At 49.1% G+C, this 20,842-nt stretch overlaps 1 protein-coding gene across 2 annotated transcripts in view; it reads left to right on the top strand.

Moving 5' to 3' along the window:
* WWP1 (WW domain containing E3 ubiquitin protein ligase 1) overlaps positions 1 to 20,842 on the top strand; it is a gene marked incomplete in the record, with an annotated part of 149,162 nt that overhangs the window by 98,018 nt on the left and 30,302 nt on the right. For both annotated transcript variants that reach the window (XM_034763223.1, XM_034763224.1), the window contains 3 exon segments: positions 9,119 to 9,252; positions 9,349 to 9,489; positions 17,615 to 17,735. In XM_034763223.1, the coding sequence (XP_034619114.1) occupies positions 9,119 to 9,252; positions 9,349 to 9,489; positions 17,615 to 17,735 (396 nt within the window).

The raw sequence follows: 20,842 nt of genomic DNA on the forward strand, positions 1-20,842 counted from the left end.
GATCCTTGAACTGAACCAGGAGTCCTGAATCATAAATTTCTCTGCTATTAACAAATACCCGGGAAATCCTCTGGCAAATTGTGTGTGTCGGTCAATGTAGTAGTAAGCAGCTGTTTATTCCTTTAGCTCAAGCAGAAGAGGTCTGCTGTTGATCTACAGGTCTGAACCCAACTGATGAACTGACATGGGGTTAAATGATTCCACATGATAGAATTTCTGTTGTGTTTTTTTTAGTTTAGGGTTGTTGTTTTTTTTTAAATTTCCATCCAAAAACATTAGTAAAGTGTTATGGTTGCAAAGTCAAGCACTCAAAAATTAGAAAATGTCAAAATTAAGATTGACTGTGCAACCTTAGTTTTCATGGTTTCATAGATTCCAAGGTGAGATGGGACCATTGTGATCATGTGGTCTGACCTTCTGTGTAGCACAGCCATAGAACTTCACCAAAATAATATTTAAAGCATATCTTTTTAAAAAAAAAAAATCAAATCTTGATTTAAAAATTGCCAGAGTTGGAGAATCCATCACGACTTGTGATAAATTGTGCCAGTGGTTAATTACCCTCACTATTAAAAATGTATGCCATATTTCCAGTCTGAATTTGTCCAGCTTCAACTTCCAGCCACTGAATTGTGTTATACCTTCCTCTGCTAGATTGATGAGCCCATAATTAAATATTTATTCTTCTTCGAGTGCTTGCTCATATCCATTCCATTAGGTGTGCGCGCGCTGCGTGCACGATCGTCGGAAGATTTTCTACCCTAGCAACACCGGCGGGTCGGCTGTGGAGCCCCCTAGAGTGGCGCCTTCATGGCGCTGAATATATACCCCAGCCGACCCGGTGCCCCCTCAGTTCCTTCTTACCGCCCCTGACGGTCGTTGGAACTGTGGAGCGCGGCATAGCTGTTCTCCACTCTCCCTAGCTTCGTTCGTTAGCAGTTATAGTTACAGTTCTAGTGTTAAATAGTTAAATAGTTAAAATAGTTTGTAAAAGTTGTTTAGTTGTTATACTAGTTCAGGGGATTAAGGGGGTCGTCTCCCCCTTTCTCCCCCGGCCGTGGGTCCGGGCTCATGCCCAAAGCTCCCGGCTTCAAGCAGTGCGCCTCCTGCGCTAAACATATGCCCACGAGCGACCCGCACGACTCCTGTCTGAAGTGCCTGGGAGAGTCCCATCAAACAGATAAGTGCAAGATCTGTAAGGCCTTCAGACCAAGGACCAAGAAGGAGCGGGACTTTCGGCTCCGGCAACTTCTGATGGAGGCGGCACTTAGTCCTGACGCTCCATCTACAAGTCAGGCCCCGGCACCTAGCGCCTCGGTGCGCAGTGCCCCGGCGGCACCGGCCACGACGACCACGCGAGTGGCGTCGGACAAGCCTCCCCGGCACCGGACCTTGTCGGCACCGCAAGCACAGCAAGTGCCTAGGCGCCGTTCATTATCCCCAGGGCATAAAAAAGCCCATAAGACGGGGGCCTCCGTGCCGAAGACGCCAGCTCCCCCAGTGCCGGGGGTAGAGCCGCGTCCGCCGGTGGAGCACCGGAAACAGGTGCCTCCAGCACCGTCGACTCCGGCGCCGAAGCCGTTGAGTCCGGTGCAGATAGCGTCTCCACCGAGACCGGCGGTTATACAGTGCCTCCCGTCGACTCCAGAGACCTTCGAGGCGGCAAGAGACTTAATAGCTCTCACAGAGCCGGCACCGCCCCAACCACCGGCACCGAAGGCACCGTTGACTCGCCCGGTACAGTCGAGGGGGAAACCTGCCTTGATGCGCCCTCCATCGCAAGGGCTGGAACCTCGGCACCGATCCAGGTCCCGAAGCAGGTCCCCACGCCGCTCGCAGTCCCGGCACCGAATATCGCCTCGGCACCGGTCGTACTCGCGGCCAAGATCTTCTTCGCGGCACCGCTCTACGTCTCGACACCGCTATGATCGTCGGCACCGATCAACGTCGAGACGTAGTTCTCGGCACCGCTACGGTCGACGCTCGACGTCGAGAGGCCGCTCCCGGCACCGGGCATACTCCAGGTCCTCGTCGAGGTCCAGATCTGACTCCCGGCACTGACGAGGTCATCGGCACCGGTCACGGTCCCGGCACCGATCGCCGGCACCGCGTAGAGATAGATCATCTCCGGACCGGCACCGTGCGGCACCGCAGCCCACGGGAATCGTCTCGACGCTCTCGGCACCGCCGTGGCCATCGAGATCGGTGTCCCACTCCTTGGAGGACCTCTCGAGATCGGCATATCCCCCTCAAGGGCAAGCCGAGGAACAGGACTTGGGCCATTGGCGGGAGATGACAGAGGACCATTCTCATGGCCCATCTCACTGGTCGTTCTGGACCCCGTGGGCGTACCATCAGGAGCAAGGGGCTCCAATACCCTCGACCTCTCGCTCGAGTCACTCTGTCAGAAGGGCCCAGGAGTCCACCATCTCTCGGCCTCCACCAGGGGACATGGAGGCTTCCGTGTCCGCACCGCCTGACGCCCTGGACCCAGGCGCAGGTGATGCTCCGGCCCAGGAACAGGGAGACCAGGACCAGCCCTTGGATCCTGTTCCACCGGAGGCATCTTCCTCTTCTTCGCCGGACGAGGCAGTGGCGGGCACATCGTGCACGGGCCCACCTCCAATAGATCTTCGGGCTCACCAGGATCTTCTGCGCAGGATGGCCCGTAATATGGACCTGCAGGCGGAGGAGGTAGTGGAGGTGCACGACCCGATAGTGAATATCCTCGGAGCGGATGCCCCATCGAGGGTAGCGTTACCCCTGATCCGCACGATACAAACTAATGCGGATACGATATGGCAAACTCCTGCCTCTATCCCACCCACAGCGAGAGGGGTGGAAAGGAAATACTTTGTCCCGTCTAAGGACTACGGGTACTTGTATACCCACCCCCAACCGTGTTCACTGGTGGTGGCATCAGTGAACGCACGAGAGCGGCACGGCCAGCAGGCTGCAGCGCCTAAATCAAAAGAGGCTAAGCGGCTCGATTTGTTTGGCCGTAAGGTTTACTCAGCCGGAGGGCTGCAACTTAGAGCGGCGAACCAACAGGCGCTACTGAGCCGCTACAATTTTAACTCCTGGAACTCTATGGGGAAGTTTAAGGAGTTGATTCCCCAAGAGTCCAGGGAAGAGTTTGGAGCCATGGTAGAGGAAGGTAAGAAGGTGGCTCGAACCTCCTTGCAGGCCTCCTTGGACATAGCAGACTCGGCTGCGCGGACCCTGGCTTCGGGTATCGCTATGCGGAGGATCTCCTGGCTTCAGGTTTCGGGTTTGCCTCCGGAGCTGCAGCAAACCCTACAGGATCTGCCCTTTGAGGGACATGGATTGTTCTCGGACAAGACGGACTCTCGCCTGCAGAGCCTCAAGGACTCGAGAACAATCATGCGCTCCCTCGGGATGCATGTTGTGGGCCCTCAGCGCAGGCCATTTAGGCCGCAGCCTCAGCGCTTCTACCCCCCCCGCCTCGCCAGAGACAAGACTCGGCCCGGAGGCAAGGGCGAGGTGGTAGGAGAAGGTGGACCGGCCCTCAACCCGGCCAGAACCAGGGGCCACCTAGACCACCTTCAGGCCCCAGGCAGAACTTTTGAAGGTGCGGTCGAGGACGGCGCCCCAGTCATCCACCAGGATCCAGCCCCCTACTTTCGGGATCGCCTCTCCCACTTCCACCGTGCCTGGTCCCTTATAACTTCGGACCGTTGGGTCCTCTGCACGGTGGAGAGGGGATACGCTATCCAGTTTTCTTCTATCCCCCCCCCCCACCCCCCTTCCCCGGCCCCCCTCCCGGGCCCCTCTCCCCCCCCACCTCTTATACAGGAGGTTTCTACGCTCCTGGCCTTGGGGGCCATAGAGGAGGTTCCGATAGAGTTAAGGGGCAGGGGATTTTATTCCCGTTACTTCCTGATCCCCAAGTCCAAAGGAGGTCTGCGGCCCATCTTGGACTTGCGCAGACTCAACAAATTCGTAGTAAAGTTGAAGTTCCGCATGGTCTCTTTGGGGGCCATTATCCCTTCCCTCGATCCTGGAGACTGGTTCGCCGCCCTCGACATGAAAGACGCATACTTTCACATCACAATTTACCCACCTCACAGACGCTTCCTGCGATTCGTGGTAAACACGGTGCACTACCAGTTTGCAGTCCTTCCCTTCGGCCTATCCTCGGCCCCAAGAGTGTTCACGAAATGTATGGCTGTCGTGGCAGCGTACCTTCGTCGACAAGGGATACAGGTGTTCCCGTACCTAGACGACTGGCTGGTACGCGGTCGCACCAAGGAGCAAGTTCAAGCTCACGTCCACACAATAGTGCACACATTCAACGAGTTGGGCATCCTACTCAACAAGGACAAATCCACTCTAGAACCTACCCAGAGAATAGAATTCATTGGAGCAGTTCTCGACTCCAAACGTGCACAAGCCATCCTGCCAGACAACCGCTTTGGCACCATCACAAACCTCATTCAAGGGCTACAGGCCTTCTCAACTACCACGGTGAGGTCGTGCCTTACCCTGCTGGGTCACATGGCTTCCTGCACGTACGTAACCAGGCATGCCAGACTTCGGCTTCGCCCACTCCAGACCTGGGTGTCATCAATATACCGTCCACATCGGGACAGCCTGAACATGGTGGTCACGGTCCCGAACTCGGTCCTGGCCTCCCTCACCTGGTGGCTAGATCACAATGTGGTCTGCGAGGGGATGCCATTTCACGCCCCACAACCTTCTCTGCACCTGGTCACGGACGCGTCATCTCTGGGTTGGGGCGCCCATCTCAACGAACACCATACCCAGGGCCTGTGGACTGCACCCCAGCTAGCCCTGCATATCAATGTTCGGGAATTGATGGCGGTGCGCCTGGCGTGCCAGGCATTCCTCAATCTCCTACGTGGCCGTTGTGTGTTAGTTCTCATCGACAACACCACGGCCATGTTTTACATCAACAAGCAAGGAGGAGCACGTTCGTCAATTCTATGCCAAGAGGCCATTCGCCTGTGGGACTTCTGCATCGCCCACTCAATCCATCTCACGGCATCGTTCCTCCCTGGAGTCCAGAACACTCTAGCGGACCGACTCAGCAGGTCCTTCCAGACGCACGAGTGGTCTATCCGTCCGGACATCATACATTCCGTCTTCCAGAAGTGGGGGTTTCCCCAGATAGACCTGTTTGCATCCCGAGACAACAGGAAGTGCCACATGTTCTGCTCCCTACAAGGTCGAGCTCCGGGCTCCCTCTCGGATGCGTTTCTCCTTCCCTGGAAAGACCACCTGTTTTATGCCTTCCCTCCGTTTCCCCTGGTCCACAAGGTACTGCTCAAATTGCGCAGAGACCAGGCACAGGTAATTCTGGTCGCTCCAGCGTGGCCGAGACAACATTGGTACACCACACTGTTGGAGCTCTCGGTTCAGACACCGATCCCGCTTCCATTATGTCCGGATCTCATATCTCAGGACCACGGTCGGCTGCGTCACCCCGACCTGCAATCACTCCACCTCACGGCGTGGCTGCTCCATGGTTCACCCAGGCAGAGCGGCAATGCTCGCACTCTGTCCAACAGATCCTGCTGAGCAGTAGGAAGCCCTCAACACGGACCACGTACCTGGCCAAGTGGAAACGGTTCTCCTGTTGGTGCGAACAACGAGCCACGTCCCCGTTGCAGGCACCCATTCCTCTCATATTGGAATATCTCCTCTCCCTAAAACAACAAGGGTTGGCGATATCTTCAATTAGAGTTCACCTGGCCGCTATATCGGCCTTTCACCCAGGGGAACTCGCGTCCTCGGTATTCTCTAACCCGATGGTTGTTAGATTCCTCAAGGGCTTAGACCGGACATACCCACAACAGCGTCATCCCGTCCCGACGTGGGATCTCAATCTGGTTCTCTCCAAACTCACAGGTCCTCCGTTCGAGCCACTGGCCACCTGTTCACTTCTGTACCTATCCTGGAAGACAGCCTTCCTCGTAGCCATCACCTCAGCAAGGCGTGTTTCTGAACTCAGGGCGCTTACATCTGAGCCCCCTTACACAGTTTTTCATAAGGATAAAGTGCAGCTTCGTCCACATCCTGCCTTTCTCCCTAAGGTGGTTTCTACATTTCATATCAACCAGGACATATTTCTCCCGGTCTTTTATCCCAAACCACATGCCACTCGCCAGGATCAACGTTTGCATTCCCTGGACGTACGAAGGGCCCTGGCCTTCTATGTTGACCGCACAAAGCACTTTAGAAAGACGACGCAACTCTTCGTTGCAGTGGCTGACCGAATGAAAGGCTCACCGGTCTCCTCGCAACGCTTATCCTCCTGGATTACGTCTTGCATCCGGACTTGCTATGACCTGGCAGGTGTCTCAGCACCGCACCTCACCGCCCACTCCACGAGGGCCCAAGCCTCCTCGACTGCTTTCCTGGCGCAAGTTCCGATCCAGGACATTTGTAGAGCGGCAGTTTGGTCATCAGTCCACACGTTTACAGCTCACTATGCACTAGTGCAACAGTCCAGGGACGATGCCGCATTCGGATCAGCGGTTTTGCACACAGCAATGTCTCACTCCGACCCCACCACCTAAGTTGGGCTTGGGAGTCACCTAATGGAATGGATATGAGCAAGCACTCGAAGAAGAAAAGACGGTTACTCACCGTTGTAACTGTTGTTCTTCGAGATGTGTTGCTCATATCCATTCCAAACCCGCCCCCCGTCCCCACTGTCGGAGTAGCCGGCAAGAAGGAACTGAGGGGGCACCGGGTCGGCTGGGGTATATATTCAGCGCCATGAAGGCGCCACTCTAGGGGGCTCCACAGCCGACCCGCCGGTGTTGCTAGGGTAGAAAATCTTCCGACGATCGTGCACGCGGCGCGCGCACACCTAATGGAATGGATATGAGCAACACATCTCGAAGAACAACAGTTACAACGGTGAGTAACCGTCTTTTCCTCATGTAGGTACTCACAGGCTGTAATCAAGTTAAGACTTATTTAGCTTAACAACTAGAAGATTAATTGAGCTCCTTGTCTTTATCACTATAGTGGAGGCTTTCTAATCCGTTAATCACTCTCATGGATCTTCTCTGAACCCTCTTCAATTTATCAAGTTTCAGAGTAGCAGCCGTGTTAGTCTGTATCCGCAAAAAGAACAGGAGTACTTGTGGCACCTTAGAGACTAACAAATTTATTAGAGCATAAGCTTTCATGGGCTACAGCCCACTTCTTCAGATGCATATAGAATGGAACATATATTGAGGAGATGTGTATATACACACATACAGAGAGCATGAACAGGTGGGAGTAGTCTATCTCCTCAATATATGTTCCATTCTATATGCATCCCCCTATGCTGGAACCCTTCTGTCCCATCTCCTTCAAGTCCCTGTCCCAGACCTGTCTTTTCCATACTGTTGTCTCCTGGTCCCAGTCTCATTTTCATTTTCCACACCATCTCAGTCTCCACTCTTCAGGATTGGGCTCCCTGTTAGTCTCAGTCTCCCTCCTCTACATGCCACTATCTGTTCTGAAGTGCACCAGATGTGACCAACTATAGCATACAATGTTCTGATTAGGGTAATGAAAGCAATCCTTGTAATTCCTCATAACTTGGATTCAGAGTGTATTATCTTGTGTGCAAGAATCAACTAAATTCAAACCAAAGATAAAGGTTTGGAATCACTGATGACCACAAAGTGGACACTCTTGGTCACCACTGCTACTTGAGAAATCTGAACAATGCATACCTACACAAGGCCAAGTAAGCAACCTAAGAGGTGCTTGCTTGGCAAAGTTAACGCAACTGAGAACAGTGTCTAATAGTGGGAAATGTGAGGCAACCTTAATAATAGGTAGCGCTACCAGTCCCACCTGTAATATATAAATACTAATCCAAGATGGCAGTCTACTTAATTGTTAAGGTTTTTTCCCCTGAAATTAAACATTTCTGGCTTGGTAGGTTGTGGTGCAAAAGTACTTTGTTAGAAGTGATTTGAATGAGGTAACGGTAGAGCATACCATTTTTGAAGGTCACTCCAAACGTAAGAGTCACTCTGAAAGAAATGCAGACATTTGCGAGAAGAGATATTAGGGATAATAAGGTGGGGATCACAGGCAGATTGTAGGAGCGGAAAATAAAAAGAAACAAGGTCAAAGGTAGGAGGTGACAGATATTTAAAGGCAAGTAATTTGTAATTAAAATCTATTTGAAGTGAGTAGTGAAATGTTCATCAAAACTTAATTTCTCAGGCATGTAATAATAGGATGAATACTTTTAAAAAGTCTGCATAAGTTGAAATGTAGTTTTTAGCCTTCTGGCAGGTCCAGAGAGCATCAGTAATGAAATCACAACTGTCTTTTTTTTTTTTTTTTAAGAGCGTTCTCTCAGTGCCAAGTAAATATGAGCAACACAATTTAAAATGAATCATCTAAGTGAGTAAAATGTAGTGGATCAGAACTGAGCAAAACTGAGGGTTTCACAGAAGAGAGATTGTGTTCTTTTATGTTTGTAAAGTGTTTGTGTTCGTTACTGCTATGTAAAGAACAAATAGAATTAATAACCAGAGCAGATGCTGTGTGCGTGCAGACGCATATGTGCGTACACACACTCAGAAAATAGGGATGACAGTAAAAAGATTTCAATCAAAGAGTCACATTTCCAAAGTCTATTTAATTGACCCATGAGGAATCTCTTCCAGGAGCATTTCAGTGATTCAGTTTTAAAAATCTTGTTTACGTACTGTGATATTAATATATATATTTTTTCTAGATAGAGCAGTAGTACCTTAGGAGCATCAAGTGACAATTGGTTTTAAGCACATATGCCAATACAGCTTATGAAGAAATGTTAGATGTTTTCTGTCAGGCTTACTGTTACATAGGAAAATAATATACCTAAGAATTTACAACTTATGTAATTATAAAGATTCATTGCCAAACCAAATATCCATCAAAAAATTTATATTCGTTTCTTTATACTTGCCATTTTATGGGTCTTTTTTGAGACATCTAAGTGTTACTCTTGGTGGGCAATTTTTTTTCCATCTGCTATTTACGTAACTTCTTTTCTGAAAGATTACTTGAGCCATGCAAAAATGAGTTGAAGCAATTGTCATTTAAACTTTTTTCTTCCTCCCCTCTACAGGCATTGTTTCATGGCAAATTTATTGACACGGGTTTTTCTCTGCCATTCTACAAGCGCATGCTAAGTAAGAAACTTACTATTAAAGATTTGGAATCTATTGATACTGAATTTTATAATTCCCTAATTTGGATAAGGTTTGTAGTTTTTTTTTTTTTCAGATGTTATAGTTCAAAAAAATAGTTAAATGTTTATATTTGTTTGATTTTTCTTTTGCTTGTTTCTTTCCACAGGGACAACAACATTGAAGAGTGTAATTTAGAAATGTACTTTTGTGTTGACATGGAACTTTTGGGAAAAGTTACTTCTCATGAACTGAAATCAGGAGGCTCAAATATCTTGGTAACTGAGGACAACAAAGAAGAATACATTGGGTAGGCAATTACAGTAACTCCTCACTTAAAGTTGTCCTGGTTAATGTTGTTTCGTTGTTACATTGCTAGTCAATTAGGGAACATGCTTGTTTAAAGTTGTGCAATGCTCCCTTATAACATTGTTTGTTTGGCAGCCACCTGCTTTGTCCACTACTTGCAGAAAGAGCAGCCCGTTGCAGCTAGCTGGTGGCGGCTTGGAACCAGGGTGGACTGGCAGCCCCCCTATGAGCTCCCCACTTCCCTAAGTTCCCTGTGTGGCAGCCTCCCAGCAGGCTATCAATTGCCAGCAGTTCAGCTGTCCCTCCCCCCACTGCCATGTGCTGCTCCTGCCCTCTGCCTTGGAGCTGCTCCCCGGAGCCTCTGCTTTCTGTGCTGGGGTGAGGTAAAAGGGGGACAGGAGCAGGGGGGAGGGGGACACCCTGACAGCCCCCCTCTTCCCATCTCCAAAGAGCAAGGGGGACACATGATAGGGCTTAGGACGGAGGAAGCTTGCTGGTAGCAGCTGCTGTCTCAACTTGCTGATCTACTTAAAAAGGCAATGTACTTAGAGTGGGGTCAGCGTACTTAAATGGGCAATGCACATCTCTCTCTCGCTCACACACACACAGTGTGTCTCTCTGTCTCCCATGCTGTCTCCCCTCCCTCCATTTGTGCTGCCTTGTAGAGTATGAGGCTACATTAACAACAATGTGTTAACGCTTGAGGGCTCAGCCGAGTGCTAGGTCATCATGTAGCAGTAAGGCATTCCCTGGGAACTATCCCATCCTCTGACTTTACCACCTCAACCAAGCTTCACAATCATCATTGCTGTGTACAGTATTAAATTGTTTGTTTAAAATTTATAATATAGTCTTTTGTCTGGTGGAAAAACTTTTCCCTGGAACCTAACCCCCCCATTTACATTAATTTTTATGGGGAAATTGAATTTGTTTAACATAGTTTTGCTTAAAGTCGCATTTTTCAGGAACATAACTACAACGTTAAGCGAGGAGTTACTGTATAGGAGTTTAAAAGAATGCCAAATATTTTTTTAATTTTGTTGCTTTAGTCAGTGTTTATTTGGCAAATGTATGACTGTTTTTCACTACGTATTTAAGAAGCAGAAGTCAACCTGTTTGCTTTCTCCCCTTTCTTTCGTATACAGTCTTGGAGAGCTTTACTGAATGGAGAGTTCACACGTGATAACTTTCTATATCTTACCAAATAGCATAATTTTTTTTGTTTTGTTTTTTAATTTCCTAGTGACTCATGACCTGAGTAGACTATAGAGTGCCTGGGTATATAATATGAACTGTATACAAGTTACATTAAAATAGTTTAAAAACACTTTAGGGTTTAAAATTCAAGTGTGTGTGTGCGGCTTGCTGTAGAGCCACTCCAGCAACAGGCAGTGTGACTGTCCCTGGGACCACCTGAGCAACTGGCCTGGAAGCCAGCTGCTTGGGTGGCCCTGGGTTCAGCCACACTGGCCTCTGCAGAAGTCACAGAAAGTCACAGAATCTGTGACTTCCACGATCTCTGTGACAAACACAGAGCCTTAGTTATAGGCCCTTCTGCCCCTGTAACCCTTTCCTGTCTCTGTCTCTCTGTTCTTAGCTGCCCACCCAAACTTCTGCCCTTCTCTCCCTCTGATCCTATCTAAGTGGGTGGGGGGAAGGATAGCTCAGTGGTTTGAGCATTGGCCTGCTAAACCCAGGGTTGTGAGTTCAATCCTTGAGGGGGCCATTTAGGGATCTGGGACAAAAATCTGTCTGGGGATTGGTCCTGCTTTGAGCAGGGGGTTGGACTAGATGACCTTCCCGAGGTCCCTTCCAACCCTGGTATTCTATGATTCTATGAAGCCCTCTTCCCCCTGCTTCTATTAAACCTCCCCTACTTTAACTAACATCCCTCTCCTCCTCTACACCTATTTGCCCCATCTGCTCCCCCCACAGTCTCATGTTCTCCTTCCTCCGATGCTGTGTCACCCATGTCCTGCAGCTCCTTCTCTCCTTGTCCATCCATCTATACAACCCCCTACTCCCCAAATTGTGCGTTCCAGTGTAGCTGTTGCTTCATTCTCCCTCTCATTACCTGGATGCCAGCACAGGGAGTACTAAGAGCACAGCACAGTGTCACCTGCTCAGTTTCTGTGCTCAACTCAACAGCAACCCCCAGCAGCTGGGAGGAGCAGTTGCAGGGAAAACCCTGCTCAGTTCTGCAGTCCTGGGCTGGAGCACGCTAAGTTGCTTTGTGGGGATGACACATGCGTAGTCCAACCAGCACATTGGAGCTTAAAAGTTCTGGAGCACACTCAGGCAGACAATCTTCAGAGATTTTTTTTTTTCTATCAAACTAACAAGTCTCTGAGCATGTGTGAAATGAGATTTTTAGAGGTTCTTAACTTGGCTTAATTTAGCAAATTTTCATGGGGATAACAAAAGCCACCTCCGAAACCAGAGTGATTCTCCTCCCCCCCGCTCCTGCTAGATATAAAATCCCTGCTCCAAAGCTTGAAGTTTCTCAATTAAATGGTTGTATGTTTTTTAATTAACATTGGCTAAATAATGGATTCCCCCCTAATCACTGCATTTGGAAAAGATAGACTTTTTTCAGCTTCTCCTCCCCTCCACAAAAATAAAACAGCATGAGGCAAACATCCTGAATGGAAGATGTCTGCAGTTTGACTCAGGGTATGTCTACACTACGAAATTAGGTCAAATTTATAGAAGCCGGTTTTATAGATATCGGTTTTATACAGTCAATTGTGTGTGTCCCCACATAAAATGCTCTAAGTGCATGAAGCCAGCGGACCGCGTCCACAGTACCGAGGCTAGCGTCGACTTCCGGAGCGTTGCACTGTGGGTAGCTATCCCACAGTTCCCACAGTCTCCGCCGCCCATTTGAATTCTGGGTTGAGATCCCAATGCCTGATGATGCAAAACAGTGTCGCGGGGGGTTCTGGGTACATGCTGTCAGGCCCCTCCCCCTCCGTCAGAGCAACGGTAGACAATCGATTTGCGCCTTTTTACCTGGGTTACCTGTGCAGACAACATACCACGGCAAGTATGGAGCCCGTTCAGCTCAGCTCAGCTCACCATCACCATATGTCATCTGGGTGCCGGCAGACGTGGTACTGCATTGCTACACAGCAGCAGCTAATTGCCTTTTGGCAGTAGATGGTGCAGTATGACTGGTAGCCTTCATCGGCTATCTGGGTGCTGGCAGACGTGGGGCTGCATTGCTACACAGCAGCAGCCCCTTGCCTTTTGGCAGTAGATGGTGTACTAAGACTGTTATCTGTCGTCGTCGTATTCCAGTTCAATCCGAGGCTCCTGGATCCTGCCGGCAGTCTGATTGAACCGTCTTGACGATGATGGCTAGCAGTCGTAGTACAGTATCTTCTGCCAAGCACCCAGAAGATGCTGAGGGCTATCAGTCATGCTGCACCGTCTACTGCCAGCTTAAGATGTAAAAAATAGATGTATTCATTTGCTTTCCCCTCCCGCCGTGAAATCAAAGGCCTGCTAAACCCAGGGTTTTGAGTTCAATCTTTGGGGGGGCCATTCTGTGTGACAGTTGTTTGCCTTTCTCCCTGATGCACAGCCACCTTTGTTGATTTTAATTCCCTGTACCTGTACGCCATGTCGTCAGTCGCCCCTCCCTCCCTCCGTCAGTTTTGCGCCTTTTTTCAGACCAGACGCCATAGCACTGGGATCATGGAGCCCGCTCAGATCACCGCAGCAATTATGAGCACTATGAACACCACACGCATTGTCCTGGAGTATATGCAGAGCCAGGACATACAAAGGAAAACCAGGACCAGCCGATGAGGTGATTGCAGTGCAGCGACGAGAGTTGTGAGGAAATTGACATGGATGCAGCCCTCACACAAGGTACGGGCCCTATCAATGTGCAAATCATGGTGTTACTGGGGCAGGTTCATGCCATGGAACGCCGATTCTGGGCCCGGGAAACAAGCACAGACTGGTGGGACCGCATGGTGTTGCAGGTGTGGGACGATTCCCAGTGGCTGCGAAACTTTCGCATGCGTAAGGGCACTTTCATGGAACTTTGTGACTTGCTTTCCCCTGCCCTGAAGCACCAGAATACCAGGATGAGAGCAGCCCTCACAGTTGAGAAGCGAGTGGCGATAGCCCTGTGGAAGCTTGCAACGCCAGACAGCTACCGGTCAGTCGGGAATCAATTTGGAGTGGGCAAATCTACTGTGGGGGCTGCTGTGATCCAAGTTGCCAGGGCAATCAAAGACCTGCTGATATCAAGGGTAGTGACTCTGGGAAACGTGCAGGCCATAGTGGATGGCTTTGCTGAAATGGGATTCCCAAACTGTGGTGGGGCGATAGACGGAACCCATATCCCTATCTTGGCACCGGAGCACCAAGCCACCAAGTACATAAACCGCAAGGGGTACTTTTCAATGCTGCTGCAAGCCCTGGTGGATCACAAGGGACGTTTCACCAACATCAACGTGGGATGGCCGGGAAAGGTACATGATGCTCACGTCTTCAGGCACTCTGGTCTGTTTCGAAAGCTGGAGGAAGGGACTTTCTTCCCGGACCAGAAACTAACCGTTGGGGATGTTGAAATGCCTATCGTGATCCTTGGGGACCCAGCCTACCCCTTAATGCCATGGCTCATGAAGCCATACACAGGCAGCCTGGACAGGAGTCAGGACCTGTTCAACTATAGGCTGAGCAAGTGCCAAATGGTGGTGGAATGTGCATTTGGACGTTTAAATGCGCGCTGGCGCAGCTTACTGACTCGCTCAGACCTCAGCAAAAAGAATATTCCTATTGTTATTGCTGCTTCCTGTGCGCTCCACAATATCTGTGAGAGTAAGGGGGAGACATTTATTGTGGGGTGGGAGGTTGAGGCAAATCGCCTGGCCGCTGATTACGCGCGGCCAGACACCAGGTTAGAAGAGCACAGCAGGGCGTGGTGTGCATCAGAGAAGCTTTGAAAACGAGTTTTGTGACTGGCCAGGCTACGGTGTGAAACTTCTGTTTGTTTCTCCTTGATGAATCCTCCGCCCCCCCACACCCAGTTCACTCTACTTCCCTGTAAACCAACCAGCCCATCCTCCCCTCCCCCCTTCGAGCACCGCTTGCAGAGGCAATAAAGTCATTGTTACTTCACATTCATGCATTCTTTATTAATTCATCACACAACTTGGGGGATAATTGCCAAGGTAGCCCGAAAGGGGTGGGGGAGGAGGGAAAGAAAGGAAACACTGCAGTTTAAAACTTTAAAACTTTAACACTTATTGAAGGCCAGCCTTCCGATGCTCGGGCAATCATCTGGGGTGGAGTGACTGGGTGGCCGGAGGCCCCCCCACTGTGTTCTTGGGCGGCTGGGTGAGGAGGGCTGTTGGTTACACAGGGGCTGTAGCGGTGGTCCCTGCTCCTGCTGCCTTTCCTGCAGCTCAACCATACGCTGGAGCATATCAGTTTGATGCTCCAACAGCCGGAGCATTGACTCTTGCCTTCTGTCTGCAAGCTGACGCCACCTATCATCTTCAGCCTGCCACTTGCTCTGTTCATCCTGCGATTCAGCCCACCACCTCTCCTCTCGTTCATATTGTGCTTTTCTGTAGTCTGACATTGACTGCCTCCACGCATTCTGCTGTGCTCTTTCAGCGTGGGAGGACATCTGGAGCTCCGTGAACATATCATTCCGAGTCCGCCGTTTTCTCCTTCTAATCTTTGCTAGCCTCTGTGAAGGAAAAACATTTGCAGCTGGTGGAGGAGAAGGGAGAGGTGGTTAAATAAGACATTTTAGAGAACAATGGGTACACTTTTTCACGTTAAATTTTGCTGTTCACATTACACAGCACATGTGCTTTCGTTACAAGGTCGCATTTTTCCTCTTACACTGAGGGCCTGCCGGTTTGCTGTGAGAGATCACTCACGCAGTGCCAGGAACAGAATTCGGCTTGCAGGCAGCCATGGTAAGCCACAGTTTTTTGGCTTTTTTAACCCTCATAACATGTGGGAATGGTTTCAAACAGTAGGGCCCTCATTTCCCATACCAAGGACCCATTGGGTTGGCCATTTAAAATGGGTTTGCAATGTAAAAGGAGGGGCTGGGGTTTCCGGGTTAACATGCAGCACAAACCCAACTACCCCCTTCCCCCCCAATTCTCTGGGATGAGCCATTCACCCCTCCCCCCCACTGCGTGGCTAACAGCGGGGAACATTTCTGTTTAGCCGAGCAGGAACGGGCACCTCTGAATGCCCCCTTAATAAAATCACCCCATTTCAACCAGGTGACCATGAATGATATCACTCTTTTGAGGATAACAAAGAGAGATAAGGAATGGATGTTGTCTGCATGCCAGCAAACACTGGGACCATACGCTGCCATGCTTTATGCAATGATTCCAGACTACGTGCTACTGGCCTGGCGTGGTAAAGTGTCCTACCATGGCGGATGGGATAAGGCAGCTCTCCCCAGAAACCTTTTGCAAAGGCTTTGGGAGTACTTGAAGGAGAGCTTTCTGGAGATGTCCCTGGAGGATTTCCGCTCCATCCCCATAAACGTTAACAGACTTTTCCAGTAGCTGTACTGGCCGCGATTGCCAGGGCAAATTAATCATTAAACATTAACACTTGCTTTTAAACCATGTGTAATATTTACAAAGGTACACTCACCAGAAGTCCCTTGTGTGCCTTCAGGGTCTGGGAGCACGCCTTGGGTGAGTTCGGGGGTTACTGGTTCCAGGTCCAGGGTGATAAACATATCCTGGCTGTTGGGGAAACCAGTTTCTCCACTTCCTTGCTGTGAGCTAGCTTCATTGTCATCGTCGTTATCATCATCATCTTCCGTGTACCCCGAACCCGCTTCCCTGTTGCGTATTTTTCCATTGACGGAGTCAAAGCACATGGTTGGGGTAGTGGTGGCTGCACCCCCTAGACTGGCATGCAGCTCCGCGTAGAAGCGGCATGTTTGCGGTTCTGCCCCAGACCTATAGTTTGCCTCTCTGGTTTTGTGGTAGGCTTGCCTTAGCTCCTTAATTTTCACGCAACACTGCTGTGCGTCCCTGTTTTGGCCTCTGTCCTTCATGGCCTTTGAGACCTTTTCTAATATTTTGCTATTTCGTTTACTGCTACGGAGTTCAGCTAGCACTGATTCGTCTCCCCATATGGGGAGCAGATCCCATACCTCCCGTTCTGTCCAGGCTGGAGCTCTTTTGCGATCCTGGGACTCCATCATGGTTACCTGTGCTGATGAGCTCTGCGTGGTCACCTGTGCTCTCCACACTGGGCAAACAGGAAATGAAATTCAAAAGTTCGTGGGGCTTTTCCTGTCTACCTGGTCAGTGCATCTGAGTTGAGAGTGCTGTCCAGAGCAGTCACAATGAAGCACTGTGGGATAGCTCCCGGAGGCCAATAACGTCGAATTCCGTCCACACTACCCCAAATCTGACCTGCAAAGGCCGATTTTAGCGCTAATCCCCTCGTCGGAGGTGGAATAAAGAAACTGGTTTAAAGGGCCCTTTAAGTCGAAAGAAAGGGCTTTGTCGTGTGGACGTGTCCAGGCTTAATTCGATTTAACTCTGCTAAAGTCGACCTAAACTCGTAGTGTAGACCAGGGCTCAGTTAAAAACAACTGAAAACAGGGTCTTATAATGGGAAGTGTTGGGCAGACTGAAATTCTGGGTAATTATCAGATCTGCCTATAATATTTATATTTTTCATATATATATTTTTTCATAATTAATGGAGACCATCTGCACACCCAGATTATAGTAATTTTGAAGTAGCTCAAATGTTGTTTCTAAACAGATGGATAGTGTCCTTTTCTATTAAGAGTTTTCATCCTGAAGGATGGCAGCACAGCACTTGAAACATTGATAGTTCAGATTGCAGACTAGCAGTAATATAGAGTATAACTTTGGATAGGGAAAGGAACTCAGGATCAAAATACTGCTCTGAAGTTAGTGTTTATAACATTGTGGACCTGATTTTTGCTCTGTTTTACTGGTTTAAATCAGTAGTAACTCCATTGTAGTTTGTGGAGTTTCACCAGTGTCAGAGAGAGTAGAATCAGACCCTAATATGTATAAAAGGGGTAACCTTCCCACCACATTAATTCTTTTCTCTAAAATTTCTTTTTTCCCCCCCAGCCTAATGGCAGAATGGCGTTTTTCTCGGGGAGTAAGAGAACAAACCAAAGCTTTCCTTGATGGTTTTAATGAAGTTGTTCCCCTTCAGTGGCTACAGTATTTTGATGAAAAGGAGTTGGAGGTGAGGATTTATATTGTTTTATGTCTTTATTGTTAACATTTTGATATTCTAAGGAAGAATTGACTATATGGTATATGGATTTATTAATGAAAAGATCATCATGAATCAGATACCTATAATGTACTGTTAAAATATAAATATATTTTCTATCAAACTGGGTCAGGACCTCCAGCCACTGCCACTAGATAGTGGTCTGATGAGGGAGGTGGTATAGCAAATTGCCAAAACTTGGTGGTTGCTAGATCCAGAGACAGTGAATTAAGAGGATGTAATTAAAAGCTCTGCTTCTTACTGCTAAGTCCCCTGTTCAGCTATTCTTTTTTTTAACCTCCCCAGTCTGCACACGCTAAGCTCTTCTCCAAAGAAGCAATATTTGAAGATGAGAAGGAGCTGGTTACCTGGACCCTGCCAGTCACAGAATTCAGCTAGTTCTTCACCATATTTAAGTGGCATTTTCATGGAGCAGACTGTGATGTCAGGGTAGAGAGTAGAAGCTAAAACACCACCCTTAATTCCACTTGGCCAGCAGTCCTCAGCTGCTGCCTCCTCACCCCCTGACTCCTTTACCAGGTGCCACTTCAACCCAGCACCTCCATCACCTCCTAGTACCCAGCACCTCCCATCTATCACAGAGCACCCACCCACCACCAGAAACTACTGCCATCCGGCATCTCTCAAACCAGCCATGGTTACTTGCCTTGATTCCAGTCAAACAGTCCTCTGCAGACACAAAGGAATTGGGATTGTGGTATAAAAAGATTGTGGGAATGGATAACAAGAACCTACCTTGACAGCTGTTCAGGAGAGGGACTGTTTCTTCATTGTGTATCTGTACAGCACCTAGTATAGTGTGCCCCTGATTCTTGAATAGTGTTCCCAAAAGCTATTGCAGTACAAATAACAAATGGACATGACATTACTAGTCAATAGGCTAATGGCTTTAGACAGGGAGGAAGGAGTGACATGTTCTTCTTTGAGTAGATGCAGCCGTGTATTCCATTTATGTGTGTTTACACCCAGTGCACCGGAGCTGAAGAATTTTGCCGAGCCATACCCCTAGGAGGTGGCGCTTGCATCTTGTGATCATAGCCCCACCATGGGCTACGTGAGGGAGCGCCGCCTCAACCGTCCTTAGTTCTTCTTCGAGTGATCACTCGTGCATTCCACAGTAGGTGTGCGTGCTCGCCACATGCACCGGTGCCGGAAGTTTTTCCCTTAGCAGTACCTGTAGGGGAGTGCTCCTAGCGACCCCTGGAGTGGCGCCACTATGGCGCGGTATAAGGGGTGCTGTGTGCTCCCCCCATCCCCAGTTCCTTCTTGCCGCCAGTGACTGTGCTTCGGAACTGCTGTACTCCAGCTCTTCGCTGTAGCCTTCCCCATTTGGACTGTTGTTTAGTACTGTAGATAGTACCTGTAGTTCTAAAAGTAAAAAAATATATAAACCTATAATAATAGTAAAGTAGAATCTGTCACAGAGATTGCACTCTTCATCTTGTTCTAAGGTGAGATCCCCAGGCAGGTCAGTGGTGGGGACTGATGATCCACCGCAGACTAAGGTACCAGTGAGTCTTCTCCCTGTGTGGCCGATGGAGTTGTCCTTTCCACTTCCAACTGTCAAGGAGCAGGATTTGGCTTTGGCCAAATTAACCACCTCTTCATCATCCCCGGACGATTCAACAGTGCCTGGTTCTTCCTCTCTTTCAGTGCCTGAGGATTTCATGGCCTACCAGGACCTGTTGCAGCATTTCCCTGGGCATTCAGACAGAGTTTCTGAAGGAGAATACCCATAAATTGTTGGATTTATCAGCTATCAGCTCCTTGGAGAGTGTCCCTTCCTATGATGCGCTCCTAGAGCCTTCAAAGGTTCCTTGTATCATTTTGGCTTCAGTACTGCATACTGCGAAGCAAGTGGCGGAAACTCTGTTTTGTCCTGGTGCAGGGATTTGAAGGCTTTTACTTCCATCTGGTCCCAAATTCTGTGATTGTAATCATGGTGAATGATAGAGCCCAGCAGAGCAAATTTAAGTCCACACCTAAGGGCAAGGACTCTAAAATGATGGATTTAGTGGTTAGGAAGATCTACATCTTCTCCTTCCTGAAAATGCAGATTACAAATCAGCAGGCATTGTCCAAATACAATCTTGTAAATTGGATGATGGTGTTTTAAGTTTACCGACCAACTACCTGACACCAGCAGAGAGGAATTTCGGACATCCATCATAGAGGGCAGCTTGGTGGCCAAGACACTGTTGCAATCTGCACAAGACATCGTGGATGCTTCGGTCAGAGTTTTATGGCCTCTATGGTGACCATGAAGAAGGTACCCTGATGGCAGAATTCAGGCATTGCTCCTAATGTGCACCATGCTATTGAGGATTTACCATTTGAATAGCTGGATGCTATTTTCGGACAATGCAGCCAAGACTGTGCATTCCTTCAAGGATTCTAGGCTGCCTTACGTCCCTTGGGAGAGTATATACTGGCAGTGCAAAGGCACCACATGGTGGTCAATAGCAGCAGCAATACTGTCCACAATGCATCCTTGGACACCCTTTTCCTCCCACAAGTCAGTGGGAACCCAGAAAGGTGCATAGGTCCCAGAGTAGAAGGCATTTGGGTCAGGGTTCGGCCAGTCAACACGCCTTCCCATAGTATCTCCTAAGTGCCCATTTTGACTCCTTTTTTCAGAGCAGTGGTCCAGTCATCACTCCCTTTACCCCACTTCTGTTCAGGGACAGGTTGGCTTTTATGGGGCTCAATCACAACCAACAGCTGTGTCTTACACATTATTAGATCATGCTATGCTATCCAGTTCCTCTCCACTCCTCATTCCCACCCTCCCTCTCCATCCCTGTTCAGGGACCCCTCTCATGAGATACTTCTTGAGCAGGTCCACTCTCTGCTGGCTTTGGTGGAGGAAGTTCCTCCAGAACACTGGCATCAGGATTTCTATTCCAGTACTTTCTGGTTCCCAAATCCAAAGGAGGGCTAAGACCCATTCTTGACCTTCACAGTCTCAACAAACATATCAGGTACGTGAGGTTCTGAATGGTCACCCTGTCAACTGTCCTCCCCACATTATCTCAGAATGACTGACTGTTTTGCTG

This window comes from Trachemys scripta, chromosome 2 (genome assembly GCF_013100865.1).
Source record: "Trachemys scripta elegans isolate TJP31775 chromosome 2, CAS_Tse_1.0, whole genome shotgun sequence".
Lineage (NCBI taxonomy): Eukaryota > Metazoa > Chordata > Testudines > Emydidae > Trachemys > Trachemys scripta.